The sequence below is a fragment of the Eschrichtius robustus genome, chromosome 6, assembly GCF_028021215.1.
Source record: "Eschrichtius robustus isolate mEscRob2 chromosome 6, mEscRob2.pri, whole genome shotgun sequence".
Taxonomy (NCBI): Eukaryota; Metazoa; Chordata; class Mammalia; order Artiodactyla; family Eschrichtiidae; genus Eschrichtius; species Eschrichtius robustus.
In genome coordinates, this window is record NC_090829.1 from 88,721,646 (window position 1) to 88,736,809 (window position 15,164).

Genomic DNA, 15,164 nt, shown 5'->3' on the forward strand with positions numbered 1-15,164 from the left:
TATTTGGGAGTCTAATAATATAATAGGAAGGGAGACAGTCTCCCTCCTAATGGTTGTAGGAGTGGACAAGGCCGATGACAGCCAGGTAGATGGTAGGTAGCTCTAGTTCCTGATTACTCTATGTCACATGTGCAGTTAGAGACGGTTTACGTCAGCAACGTGCTACAGTCAGCTGGCACCAGCTTGCAGGTGCCAATTGTGTATGTCCCTTACCAACTTCAAGTTCAGTGGTGTCATGTCAATAGCTTAACACTGGCCGTGGAAATCAACAAATGTTGCAAACCAAGTTTTTTTTGTTTGTTTTTTTTTTTAAATCCAGCAAGCCGATTTATCAGTGCCCTACCACATGTATTCTTTTTAATGTCCCACATCTCCCTTTAAATGGCTCACACTTTCCTCTACATTCTTGAACATACAGAGTGTATTTATAATACTGCTTTAATGTTTTTGTTTACTAATTCTACCCTCTAGGTCAGAGGTTGGCTACCTGTAGGTCAAATCCAGCCTTCAATAGGACCCATGAGCTAAGAATGGCTTTACATTTTTAATGGGTTGTAGAAAACAAACAAACATCATTAGCAGTCAGGGAAATTAAAATAAAATACACAGTGAGGTAGCACTTCACACCTACTAGGACAGCTATAATCAAAAAGGACAGACAACAAGTGTTGGTGAGGATGTGCAGAAACTGGAACCCTGGAACCTCATACACTGTTGGTGGGAATGTAAAATAGTGCAGCATCTTTGCCAAATAGTCTGGCAGTTCCTCCAAACGTTAAGCCAGAGCTTCCATATGATCTAGCAACTCCACTCCTAGGTATATATGGAAGAAAAATAAACACATTATGTTCACACAAAGACTTGTACATGAATAATTCATAATTATTTCCAAAAAGTGGAAACAACCCAAATGTCCCTCAACTGACGAATGGATAAAATGTGGCGTATCTATAAAATGGAATATTATTCGGCAATAAAAAGAAATGAGTGATAAATGCTACACCATGGTTGAACCTTGAAAACACTATGCTAAGTGAAAGAAGCCTACACATTATAGGATTCCATTTACATATAATGTCCAGAACAGGGAAATTCACAAGAGACCGAAAGTAGACTGGTGTTGCCAGGGACTGGGAAGGGGAAGGAGGAATGGAGGCAGGGAGCAGCTGGGAGTGGGTTTCTTTCTGGGGTGATGAGAATATTCTAAAATTGACTTTGGTGATGATTACACAACTCTCTGAATAACTAAAAAGCACTGAGTTTTACAAGTTAAGAGGATGAAAATTATGGTATCTCAATAAAACGTTTGTTTGTTTTAAAATGGTTCCTAGATTTTGAGATTTCACAGGCCAATAAAGCATCCATCCCTAAAACAAAATACAGGGATCCATCAGAGATGCCAACTCTTTCTTTAAAATAAGAACATTTAAAAAGCTACCATCTAGCATCGATATCATTTCATAAAAGAAGGGACACTTTAACACCTAAGGACTAATCAGGAATGAAGAACGATTATTTAAGTGGAATAAATTTAGTTTCGTTAAAAAAGTATTGTTTTCCACAAGCAATTACAATAATATGTAACTTGTCACATCTTTTAAAAATATTTCTAATACTGCTTGAAGTATAAAAGTACTCCTATTACTATTTTTAAAATCATTTTTTAAAAGGACTCCAGTATAGAAATCTACTATTTCTATAAAAGATGTTCTTTAAATCTTGAATTTTACAGTCATATAATTAGGCTATTAATTTTTATATGTATTTTAATATCTGATTTATTGATAATGAAAAAGTTTAGTTGATAAAAGCTTTATTCAAAACGTGTCAAGAACCACACAGTTCAAAACTTCAAAAATAAAAGACGATTTCTGGTAACTTAAAAATAAAGAGTATCTAAAAACAACCACATTAACATCTATTTATAATACAATCTCAGAATCAAAGCTAATCTTAGTATTTCTATTTCTTGCCACATTTGAGCTAGAATCCTCCTCCTTATCCCACTACATTGTTATGAAACCCTTTCAGTTTTAACACTTAAAATACAATTTGGGTATTTTCTGTATACTATTGATCTCTTCCCATACGGAAAAATCAAAATAGTTCAAATGATTAGAAACTAATTTTCACTTTAAAAAGAAAAAGAACAGGTTAGTAAAACATTTCTTTTGAAAACAATGGGTGGATTAGTAATCTGAATTGAGCTACACAAGAACACATTTCTACCTGAGGACTCTCCAGATTATTCACTACGCGTTTATATAGTACAGGACATTTGAAAAATACTTTTCATCATTTTTTTTTTTTTGTCAAGACTCATAACACCCAGGTGCTGTGAAATAGCAGAATTAACCTTAGTTTATACAGGGAGAACCAAGGTACCATGGTGAGATCTTGCCAGTGCCAGAGTGAGACCTCATTTACCTTCTGACTTCTTATGTCCAGAGCCAGATGCCTCTTTCTGGAGGACATTAATTTATTCAATCATGGAAGTAAGAGCATGTGGGATTTGTTGTGGGATAACTAGTTTTGGCTCTGTAGGTAAAAAGTTCAGAGGATGGACAAGGTAGAGAGGACAATTTCAGTGTGAAAGGGGGTAATGGGAAGAAAGTTAAAACCAGGGTACAGACTCTACTCAGACAGAGATCACTTTCCAGAAATAAAAACAGCAAAACAAGGATAGGAAAAAATAATAGCTATAGAGTTTCTCATTTCTAAGCCAAGGGGCTTTTATAAAATCGCTTTAAAAGTAGGAGCTCTCTTGAAGACAACCCTCAAACACCTTATTTTTCCCCCTCCATAAAACCTCTGTGAGGCGGAGAGTACTAACTTACAGGGATGAAACTGAGAAGTAAGGAAGTTAAGAGGTTAAGACCACATGGAAAATGAATAGGCAGGAGCAGATGTTATGTCTTAAGCTTCGGCTCAGGAATAGAAAAAGAAGGTAGAGGATAAACAGGAACTTTTCTGGATAGACAAGTGGAATAATCCAGGGATTCAGTAGCAACACCACCTACTTAACATTTTTTTACAAAGGACGTGGAATTTCAAGTACACAGTGAAACCTAAGATGACAAATGCTCTTCTGGGTATTGAAATGCTCAGTTGAAGGGAATACAGCAATAAGTTCTCATGAAACCATGTGAAAAAAGAGGCATTAATGAGCCACAGTGTGGGTAAGCGCAAACCAATGCATTTAGGACAAAATACTGCTGCCTGTAGTTAAAATATGATGGACATGGAGCCATCAACATGACTTGTGAGAAGAAATTAACTTAGCCTGATTAATGTGTTAGGTGGATTAAAAAAAAAAAAAAAAAAAAGCTGGTCATTATTGGCAAGAATAATGAAAACCAAAATAGTGATGCCCATGCATTTGGGAATCAGTGGAACCCTGGGCTTTATAGACCCACTGTGAGTTATTAAGGGACATAACGAATGTTTGAAGTTCATTCCTAACCTCTGGAGGAGACACATAAAACATTTCTTCATGGGTGTCAGACATATTTGTAGCAGGATAGGCCACAGTTCTAAGCCAGTGTAGCCAATCTGATGTTCTGGATTCCCAAGGGGGCTTTCCCTCGAGGCCTCCTCTAATCGACTTTACAGTTCAGTCCTGTGCCATGATAATAAATACAACCGGTCTAGGCCATGATACCAAGTGTCCTGCTGGGCCACAGGGAACCTGATCATAAAATCTTTAAATGGTAAGGCTGGGAAAAACCTCAAGAAGGGAACTGTTCAGTCTCCTGCCTCTAGATGGAGTAAAACACTGAAACATCTCAGGAAGCTGGTTTTTGTTTATTGAAGATTGTTTGGGATGGCAGTTGTAATCTAATAATAACTTCAAGTCCATTAGTCTATCTCCTTGGGTCCAAAGGACATGCCATGTAAATCATGTGCAAGTGGCAACTGTAAACAACACAGCTCTAGAATGGGAGCACTTAGAGGACAGGGCCCTGCCAACCTTTAACTCAAGGAGATGCTGCCTTTTTCCATAAATATTCACAACATCTGTTCCCCTGAAACTCACGCATTTATCCCTATACCTCACAGCTAGAGGTACCAGATACTGCATATAACTAGAGCTTTTTGGTGTAGGGAGGTAGGTAGGTATGTAATTTGATATATATCATGGCTTTAGCCCCCAAACACTGACTATTCTGGGGAATGGACCAATGGAAGTGATTTATTCCCAACCAATGGAATGGAGAATCCTTTTATTTGTCAGTGGTGGTTTCCCTTCTCCCTGAGATATAGAAGGAACTTCCACATCATGGTCTCAATTGATAATGTTTGATAAAAAAATGTTTAGTGTCATCTGAATTTTTGACATTCTCTTTTATTCTAGTCTACTCAGCTCCAAACTTCCACAGTCAAACAAACGTGAGTAGAGAATAACTAACCTAATAAGTGGAAATACAGTAGAAATAAACCTAATATTTTATATATTTCCACTGTCAAGGTAAATATGGCCTCTGTTCCTACCTCTAACCTTTTTACAGAGATAATGCAAAAGCAAAGATAATAAAATGGGCCTGAAATAGTGAGATGTTTGTAGATGTGAGGGTTCTGTTGTATGTGTGAACTCCAAAATGTTTTTCAACTGTGAATTTTAAGTCGGCTTCTCTCCCCTCTGCCTGTCTTTCTCTCTCTCTGATGCATACACACACACACCTCTAACAAGGAAAAGGCTGCCGCTATTAAGGTGAAATGCCAGCAGGTGGTTGACATTAGAGCAGTGAATATACCTCACCCCACTGTGAAGGTGTGATAACACAAGGAATCCTTAAGAAATTGTTATGTTGAATGTAATTTGAATTATTTTGGCACATGTTAATTGGTCTTAATATACACCCTAGGAGTGTTTAGTTAACATTTAAAGTCTCCTAGTTGGGAATACACCCTCCAAAAGTTGTTAGTTAGCATTTGAAAAACTCAAGTCACTTCAGAGGCTACTACCACAAGAACTCAGCGCCAGAGACTTTGTTAATAAGTGATTTTTTTCAGTGGTCAAGTTAGTAGTGTTAAATGTATGTGGATTGGCCCAAATACCATAGGGCACTCCATCCCTTTCACGAAGAGGGCATAAAGCTCTAGCAAGCCCACTAGCCCTAAGTTTCCTAGATTACTAACCTGTTCTATGTCTAGAAGTTGAACAGAAATCAGGCTGCCTGACACCAAATCTGCTGTAACATTATTGGATTCATTTCTAATAACCCTTTTACATAAGATATCATTGGGTTCTCTAAAAGAATGGAGTGGGGACTCTTTCAAGCTTACATGGCAGGTTGACTAGTACAGGATGTCTGTTCTGGTGCCTGAGTGTTTATAAAGATGAATGATGCAGACACTGGCTTAAAATCTGATTTCAGTGTAATATACCACCTGGTAAGGTTGGTGGGGAGGAGACGTACAGCCCTCACCCAACCCCTACCTACTGAAGGCCACTAAACCACCTAATAATTGCAAGTGACCAAATTGGCAAAGTCCAACTTACAACAATTTTCTTTAATGGAGGGAACACAAGTACCTTTCAGGGGCCGTAAGATTCATCCAGGCATAGTCCATAGTTGAGTAGGCTTACAAATAGCAGTTTCTAGTTTAACAGAAGAACCGGAAGCCCCTGGTCCTCCTAGGTAGTCTGTAAATGGCCCAAGGATGAAGGGTGTTGCCAGTTCAGCACAGGAACAAGAGAAGCATAGAGCTGAACCACAGGTGGGGGCCCTGACATTTCTACTTTCACACCCTTCCTCCTCTTCTTCTGGCTTTCTACCAGAGCCAGCTCTCCTTCTGTCCACTGTTAAGAGTGCCACCACCCCCTGGGAGTTCAATAAAGGTGAAACAAACGCAAAGGGGCAGTAAGTATATCAAATTACTAAGCTGAGGAAGAGATGTTAGAAGTTTGTGCCCTCTAAGACCGAACCAACTGGGATGGAGTGGCTTTAATTATTCGGTTGGTTATTTTTGCAGAGATGGTTAATCTAATGGGTATGAGACTCTTTCTGAGCTTTTTGAGAAGTTCGAAAAGTAAATAAAAACGAGCACATGCAATTGCTTTCTTCTCAGTAAACATTTTTTTTTATGGTTTTCTTCCATGTACCCTCTTACACCTCTGTTTTCCAAAAAAATCAAGAAAGCCTCTTCCCTAACACCACTCCTCAAAAGCAGACTTAAAAGAAGTAACAGCTGACTGATGATTAGTGTGGTCTGTGGGTGTGCAGCATAGGAATGGGAGGCTGTCTCTCCCCACAGGGTCTCCTGGAAGGGGACAAAACAGGAGTTTGGTTCTAGTCAGTGAGATGATTCTTGTAAGGTGCTTGCCCTGGAATCCAGTCCATACTACATACTCAATAATGGTAGCTATTATTAGCAGTAATCTGTTAAATAAGAGCAACCACAGGTCAACAGAGCTTAAAAGGCTAAAATCCAGGTATCAAGCTTTCCATATGACAAATGCTTATTATAGGAAAGGGATGTCTTCCACTTGCACTTGGCTATACTCAAATTAGCTCGAACTGAAATTTTCATCTGCCACTTGGTTCTCCCTGGGGAGACGCTATGGTACTCAAAATGCTGGCAAGGGTGCTGGGAGTTCAGGTTCAATATGCAACAGTAATAGAGTCATGGGTATTTTCATTTGAAGAGAACTTACAATTTCCCATCCATTATTATCTTCTTTAACTCTCCCCACATTTCTGAGAGGCTGACAGGGAAAGTATTACAATCTCTGCTTTACAGATAGGGGCAACTGATGTCCTAGACAGATTAAGTGGGAGTAGAACCTATTCTTCTGATTCTTGGTATAATGGCCTATCCTCTATGCCCCAGGGAAAAAGAGGCTTGAAGAAAGGCTCTATTGGATATAAAGAACAGCACTGAGAGACCAGCACACTGCAGGGGAAAACTGCACAATGAAAAACAAAATAGTAAATTTTACACTACTGTGAAAGAGGAATTAGGAAATCATTCTCAAAAGATGGATGAAAAAATACGTTATCCCTATGAGTAAACAAGGCCATAAAAAATTAACGAGGGGACCAGTTCATTTAGTTTACAGCACATTTCTTTAGTATCTACTATGTGCATGTTACAGGGAGGCCTAGCACAGGTAAGAATTTTATATTACATGTCCTAAAGAGCATGGACTTCTTCAATTTTAGAACATATAAGGCGGCCAGGGATAGGGGAGTCCTCATAGAAAATAAATCACTGCCATTTAAGAATTAACCTAAATTCTTATCCCATTATGTCAGGGCAATCCTAACTGGTACAGATGCTTTATTTTAGTGTGGTGTGCAAAGGACCTGGTGATCTGCTACTGCAGCGGTGACGCACGCCCCTGGAGCTTGGGCCGCCTACAAAATAGGCAATCAAGGCTGTGTGTTTAAGATGGAGCATGCACACTCCCCCTTGAAACGCAAAACTGCAACCGTAAGTGGATAAGCACTCCGGGGATTCATTTCTGTTTCAGTGCGTTTTAATAAACCAGTTATGGGAAGAGTATCTAGTAGCAGCTGTGGCTTATATCCTTAAGCCTCACTCACTGACCTTTAAGAGTCTAACTTCCAAATTTAAATGGCCATCGTCAAGTGGTCTAGCCTCCAAATTTAGAGATCAACAGGCTAATTTTGGATGGCATTTTTTCCTTGAGGGGGCTGGCTGATCAAAGCCCTTTAAAGCTCCTTTAAAATACTGAGCTCTATTCCACTCAGTATTTAGAGAGAACAGATGGGAGCCACCAGGATAAGCAATTATATACCTTCTGTGACCCATGTAAGGGGCCAACAGCTATAAAATCTACCAGTCTGTTAAAGAAATATCATAGCTGACAGAGAGGCAAAGAGGATATTGAACTAGCTGGCTGCTGAGAGAAGTGTCTACATCCTGAGATTTCTTTTCTATAACTACACTGAGAATGTTAAAAATTGCAATAGTGGCTTCTTGATGGTAGGGAGGGTAGAAGACAGGTCAAAGGGCTCTGAAACTCAGTGCTTCCAACTCTCTTTCCCTAGTGCAAATGAAGACATCTCAACTCCCCTCTAGGTCCAGGGTCTACTTTTGTGACACTAATTCAACAACCTGCTACCCAGCAGCACCTAGAAACCATCCCCAATGTGTAAGACATTTTTAAAGCTCACTAAAGGAGGCAATGCACCACAGTATCCTCCTCTGTAACATCTAGTATGTATAAAACACTTCCTTATCAAGGAGAGCTCTGACTAGAGTCATCTTTCTGTTGGAAAACAACTGCAAGGATCCCTACACCTTCAGTTACATTAACTCACTGATGGGATTCCAAGTAATAAAGTCGGGTATCTTTCTGTGTCAGCTTGCTAGCAAGGGCAGTACACTAACTCTGAGGTAACACAGTGAAACAGCAATGATGGTCCTTGGAATTTACCCTTTGATTCCATGTAACTATCATCTTTTACAGAATTGCTGGTCACCCAGGTAATGGAGGGGGGTGGTGTATTACTACTGTAGAACAACCTGGATAATCTGTCTGACAAAGCATGGTAACTGAAGAAAGGAAACAAACACACAAGCAAGAACTAGAGCCAGCAAACTGCGAATCATAATGTATCTTTGGTATCCCATTAGAAATCTATGTTAATATTCTCCTATTCCCTTGAAGCTTAGGTTGGAAACGTGTACTATTGTATTTTAGTGCTTATGTCACTCTTTCCTAATACATGACAAGTCTGCAGTGTTTTTTATATCTGTGACAGACCCATAATCTTCCAGAACACATAGTAAAGCAATGCTTTTCTTAAGATATGAGGGCAGATGATTGACACTTGCACATGTACCTGTGTTCCTTCCTCTGCTCACCCCACTATAATTGCTACCTTCAAGCTCATCAAGGAAAAGCTGGCAAAGGGAAGTGAGACAACTCCAGACTGGTAAGTCAGTCACTGTATTATTTGCGTTTTAGTATCTCTTTACTCTTATTATTGACCAGTTAAAGTAGGGGAAGAGGGATCAAGGACCACATGTGGGTTTAGCACATATGCCACATTAAAGGCGCTTTTTGTTTTTTTAGGTTTTCAAATTCTCTACCTGGGTTTTAAGAGTAGGGGTTATTACATGGTGATTTTCCAGCAGGCTTTTTTCTGAGGTAGATAAAACACAGACAATAAAAAGTCTGAAGAATGCAAAGGGTAGCCAAAGCCTGTGTGGATAGGATTAGTTTGAAAGAAGTTTCAGTAGCGAAAGCTGAGCCTGTCATATACAACACCACAGAAAAGAGGGCTCAAGGCTCAAGGCTGTCCACCAGTTAGACAGGGCTTCTAGAATTTAATAGGTGGGAAATAGGCTAATCTGGACTATAAAGAACACAACTGTGGGAACAATGACCGAGTAAGAGAAGAACCCTGGTTAGCACACAGCTCATCAAGACTAGGCCGATAATAGCAAGAAATATGCATCCCTCAGGACCTTGGTGATCAAGAAGGAACGCATATTACAATATCACAAGAGTCTAAAAGAAACCAACAGACTTGAAGGTCTGAACTGCCTTTTGTTATTGTTTCTGGGATAAACAACAAATTCTGCCTCTTTTCTCAGGCCTCCTGTTTGTAAGTAGGTATTGTAATTGTATTAAGCATGTCAGGAAAAGCCAAATCCCAACTAAATAATTAGTGAGATGGATTTTGAGCTCCTTTTCCTGCCCATTTGAGTTACAGATGAACAGGCTGGTCTGCCTGAGACCCAGTGAGGTTAATACTCCCAGCTGGGGCCTTTCGTTCTGGAGAATCACTGCTGTCATCCCCGGCAGATGCTCTACTTTTAAATGAACATGCCATTGTAGGCCAAATGTTAGTAGTTAAACACCATCATCACAGAAACACACAAAGCTAGAGTCAAGTTCACAAACACAGCTGGTGATTAAGAAACTCTTAATAAAAGGAAGAAATGTGCTATTGGCTCCAAGTCATTCATCACGACTTCTGATATACTTAGACTGGGATTGTTTTATATGAGACAGAATAAAATCATACCTATTGGCCTCAGTTTCTCTCCCTCAATCTAAGAATAAACATTTGTTAGAACACCACTGGAGAAAGAGGACAATCACATGTAATGTTCCTGTGGGTTGATGTAGACTCTCTCCAGGTCACGGCTTGGATGGTATTTGCCAGGACTCCCGTCTTGGGAGCATATCTGATTGTAGAGGGGGTACATCTGCTGAATCCCATCTTCCCCCACTGGATTCTCATCTTCATAGTCAAATCTTCTGCTATTCAGTCCATTCTAAAAATTCAAACATTGCTTACATTATCAGAGCAGCTGTTTGTATCTTTTCTAGCTCTTGGGTAAAAACAGGCAAGAACAGAATTCATTACACATAAGCTACTGAATGGCAAGGTAAAGTTCAACAACTTAACATTTTCCAGTCACTGGTTGCTTACAATACCTGTACAAGAGTGGTGGCATCTCCTAAATAGAAAATTGTGACTAATGAGGACTGTAGTCAGTTTCAGGTTTCAAAATTTGGAACTGGTATCAGTTAAGGTAAACTGGAGAAAAGCAAGGTTGTGAACTGCAGGAGTCTCTCAGCAAGGCTCAAGCTTGGAATCCATGCATGAGATAATACAGAGAACTAAAACAACCAAAACAAAACCAAAAGAAGCTTCAGGATTCAGCACTGGGGAATTAGGGAAGAGACACAGTGAAATGAACTGGTATTTGACTGTATGCCCAACGTGGCTGAGGATAAGAAATGCTGTCAAAAAATAGCCTCTTGTCTTGACCTTTCTTCCTTGACTCTGGGTCACAGCTGACACCATAAAATGAACCTCCCTCATGCTCTATGGTGTGTCTGGTACTGAGCCTCTGTCAGGTTACTGGGTTCATAAAACTTGATTACTTCTAAGAGGAATAAGCAATCTCAAGGACTTTACAAAATCACACCACCGATGCTCAGATAGCAGAGGTGAATAAAACAAAATTTCATGGAAATAAAACAGTGTTTTAATAAACATGGTGGTCCCCGGCTCCGCCTGGGCTGACCCTACTAGAGGACCATGTTACTTACAGGGCGCTGGAGACTGCCAACCTCTCTTCCTTTGAACTGAGTCTGCAGAGGCAAGTGTTCAGTCTGGAGGGAGAAGACAGAAAAAGACATGCACTTTAAAGCACCAAGCACATGATAAGACAGATCAACCAAGACCGCTAAGACTCCTGTTTTTAAAAGAGCCAATCATGTCTTGTTAAATGTCTGCCAACTAAGCAAAATGTTCCACATGAGGATGGGAAAAGCAACTACATTTCCTGAGAGTTGTCTCTATCTCCTGGCTCTAAACTTCTTGTAGAAGGAAGAAAATATACAGAACATCTGCTACAGAAGCTCTCATGCAGACTTGTTTACATCTTACTTGAGGTAACGTTCAGCACAGGTCTCTAGCCTTTTCTCAGTGGAAGAGTCTGATATTTTGAATTGACTAAAAGGGGTTTGGAGTGGTAATGAAAGATTTTATAGATGTATACATGGTCTGCTTTCGTTTCCTGTTGCTACTCCCTGTCTTCCAACCCCATACAGATCATAAAGGGGTTCATCGTTTTCAAACCTCAGCCTAAGAGAATCTTTCTCAGCTTCCCTTTCGCTTAAAAACACATACTTACCCTTCAGCCCCAAGTTCAAATATCATCCCTTTCAGGAAGTGAAGCACAAAAACCTCAGACAGAGAGAGCCACTCTCCTTCCCGTGCTTTCACAGCATGTGTTATCACAATTATTTATTTGCTTTCTCCTTCACTGGATTGAGGGTGCTGGTTGGAGTATTTATAGATATTATCTCATTTAACTTTTATAATAATTCTGTAAAACCAATGTCTTTATTTTACAGATGACTATAACTGGGGCTCAGAGTGGTTAAGTAAGGTGTCTCCAGTTACACAGCTGGTGAGTGGTAGATGCCCTGTCTGATTCCTAAACCTATATACTTTTATACCCATGCTTCTGGCTCAGTGCCTGGAAAATAGATGTTCAATAAATATAACAAAAGAATGCCTGAAAGTCCCAGCATGTAGGCGTATCTATCAACACGCTCTTCATTTCACTGTCTTTGCTCATGCTGTCCTTTTTGTCTGGAAGGTCTGCCACTTAACCTCTGGCACTTGAAATACTACCCATCTTGGCCTGACTATAAAGTCATTTTTTTTTTCCTAAAAGGCTTTTCCACACTACCCACCAAAGTTTATTTACTCCTACTTTTCCTATTGTTCTTGTTTATACCTCCATTATAGCAGACATCATGCTCTGTCAGTTTTATGGTTCCTAATGTCTGTATCTTTCAACCTAGTAAACAGTGAACCTCTTTTGGCCATCCTCCTCCATCCCCACACCCTAGCCTGTGGTTCTGCAACAGTAAGAATTCAACAGTTAACCAATAACTTCATTGAAATGTGAACTATCAACTCTTGATATTCTATATCATATGCCATGTTATCCAAATTATAAGTTATCTGTGACAAATTCATTCCCCCTGTCACGTTCTGCACGATTCTAGGGTGCTTCCCACATGACTATTGATACTGACAGTACACACTGGTAAAAGTCCAAGGCAGAGCCGGCTTCATGGACCTTGTATCACCATCCTGACATACTTAATTTTTAAACAAGGGGCCCTGCATTTTTGCTTTGCACTGAGCCTCACAAATTACATAGATGGTGCCGGTCCAAGGAAAACAGACTCAGAAAAAAAATAACCTAAAATTAAAATTAGCATTTTCTTTTGTTTCTTGGCTATTTTAGATGAGCCACGGCTTTATGAGCAGTAGCAGCATTGGTAACCTTTTCTCATGGCCTGAGATATAAAATCAGCCCGAAGCGGTACACTTGAAAATATTGGACAAGAAAAGAGAATTCCTAGGACTGAGCAGGAAGAAATGGTGTCTGGATACCATGAACAGTCTTCACTCGCACTGACTGGGCAATTAGCAAAACGTTAAGTTCTTCTTCTCTACCCAGTATTGTAACCCTTCATCAGTAATCATTATACCTCACATGAGCCCATAAATTTTGTAGTACAATAGTTAATCAAATTCTTTATATAGACAGAAGCCCCACACATCCTAGGGATGGCCCTGCATTAGGGACCAGGGCTACGCAAGAGCATGCTGTGCTTGCCTCTGCACTACGTGGCCATTTAGCTTCTGACAAGATACCTAAGGAACTAAATTTAACCTAAATTCCTGGTACATGTGCTCTCTTTCCGCTAGTCCATAAACTACCCTAAACGTTGCATATTCTGACTTTTTTAATAAAGTTAATCACCACAGTTTACAGAAAAGTGTCTTGCATGATACCTTTCATATGGTTGGTGCTTGGTATATATAAACTGAATTACCTATAATATTTTAACTGATGGATACATGATATATATTATTCTATTATTCTTGTGGTTTTCCCCAGAAAGCCTTGGGATACTCTGAATCTCTAATACGTATTTTGATTTCCCTACTTACATGTACTGTAACAATTTCTATTGAGCTACAAACCCATATTCACTTTCCTGATTTACTAAAGTCATGTAGACTTTCATTCCTGTCTTCCAAGGTGCTAACGACACTAGTTTTTGAAGTTTTATTATATATTTTCTTAATAAATATTTTTACTTTCTCTGACTCAACAAATAAACCAGAACCTCTACATTTTACTATGTGTTATATTTTAATCTGTTTCCATGTAGATAATATTTTAAAACCCCATAAACAGAGCTTTTAGAGTTACTAAGGTTTATTTTCGGGGATGACAGAACCAAGATTTCAAGTTGCTTTTGTCAACAAGTCTACAATCACCCTGGATACTCTGCTTGCTCTGGCAGTGGAAGAACTTCAAACTAGAGTTCCATTTGGAACCATTATCCCTACTACCAAGTTGGAGTCTTTTTGGTCTTCTCTCTTGTTTCATAATTTCACCCCCAAAATGCTCTGTACTTCCTTCCATGTCTCCCTTTTGCTCAGACTCTTTCATTGTGATTTATAAACCATAAACATTGTTCTTTTTAAACACATTCTCCTACCTTCCCAAACTTTTCTCTAAAATGTTCCCTCCAATTCCTAGCCCCAACTGACATCTGCCTCTTCCAGCATTTTCTTAAGCCTGGAGGAAGCAGGATTTCTTCTAACTAGTGCAAATCACTCCCACATCTACAAGAACTTCCATATCATTCTCTTATCTTTCAACTCTCTCTTTTTTTTTTTTTTTGCCATGGATTCCTACCTCCTGGCATGCAAACATGTTCAAGAATCTGCCATCTTAAGAGATAAATGAAAATATCTATTAAAACTGTCTTAAATTCTAAAAGGTCATTATTAACTTACCTCTTAAAACCTCCACTTAACAAGATACCTAAAACTCATAACCTGCTGAAGGACCATCCATCTTCCCTCAGTTCCTAAGGTTGTAATAAGGGAAGGTAAACTAAGCACCCCACAACCTCATATCTAGTTTGTAATTGGTCTCTCCTCCTTTGCTACCTTCCCAATTCAACCATCTGCTAAGCGTCCACATCACATCCTTGGGTAACTTTACACTGCCACTTATAGCACACCAGACATACCCAAATATTTTAATGTTCATTATTTTTATAAGACCAGAGAATCTCAGAGTAGAGATTTATATGAAGAATGTATGAATAATGAATTTATTAGTAAACTACTATGATTCCACCTGTAATGTCTTGAAAGACACAAAGTCCTTTCTACAGAGAAACTCCAGGCCCTGATGGAATCACTAGTAAATTCTACCAAATATTTAAAGGATTAATACTACTCTTAAATTCTTTCTGCAAATGGGAGAAAAGAGAACACTTTGTAACTAGTTTTATGAGATTAGCATCACCCTGATACCAAAACCAGACAAAGATATTACAAAAAAAGAAAACTAAAGTTTTTATTCCTTATATCCCAAAACCTTAAACCAAAACAGCCCTCAACAGTTGAATGTCTAAACAAATTACGGTGTATTCATAAAATGGAATACTACTCAGCAATGAAAGGAAATTTATTCAAGCAACATGGATCTCAAAAATACAATGCTAAAGAAATTGGACACAAAAAAGCATGCTGTGATTCCCTCTATGTGAAATTCTTTTTAAAAAGCATAACTAGTATGTTGTGATAGAAGTCACATTAGTGGTTGCCTGAGGTGTC

At 39.1% G+C, this 15,164-nt stretch overlaps 1 protein-coding gene across 3 annotated transcripts in view; it reads right to left on the reverse strand.

Moving 5' to 3' along the window:
* Positions 1-552: 552 nt before the first annotated feature.
* The window catches only part of NECTIN3 (nectin cell adhesion molecule 3), a 136,430-nt gene continuing 121,818 nt past the window's right edge, over positions 553-15,164 (reverse strand). Inside the window, exons 8-10 of one of the 3 annotated variants that reach the window (XM_068546776.1) lie at positions 11,045-11,107; positions 10,085-10,260; positions 553-813 (exon numbers count right to left, since the gene is read on the reverse strand). In XM_068546776.1, coding sequence (XP_068402877.1) covers positions 705-813; positions 10,085-10,260; positions 11,045-11,107 — 348 coding nt within the window. In that variant the 3' untranslated portion in view covers positions 553-704. Of the gene's footprint in view, positions 814-1,796; positions 10,261-11,044; positions 11,108-15,164 lie in introns of those variants that run through there. The other 2 variants (XR_011074332.1, XM_068546777.1) reach the window with 2 other exon arrangements.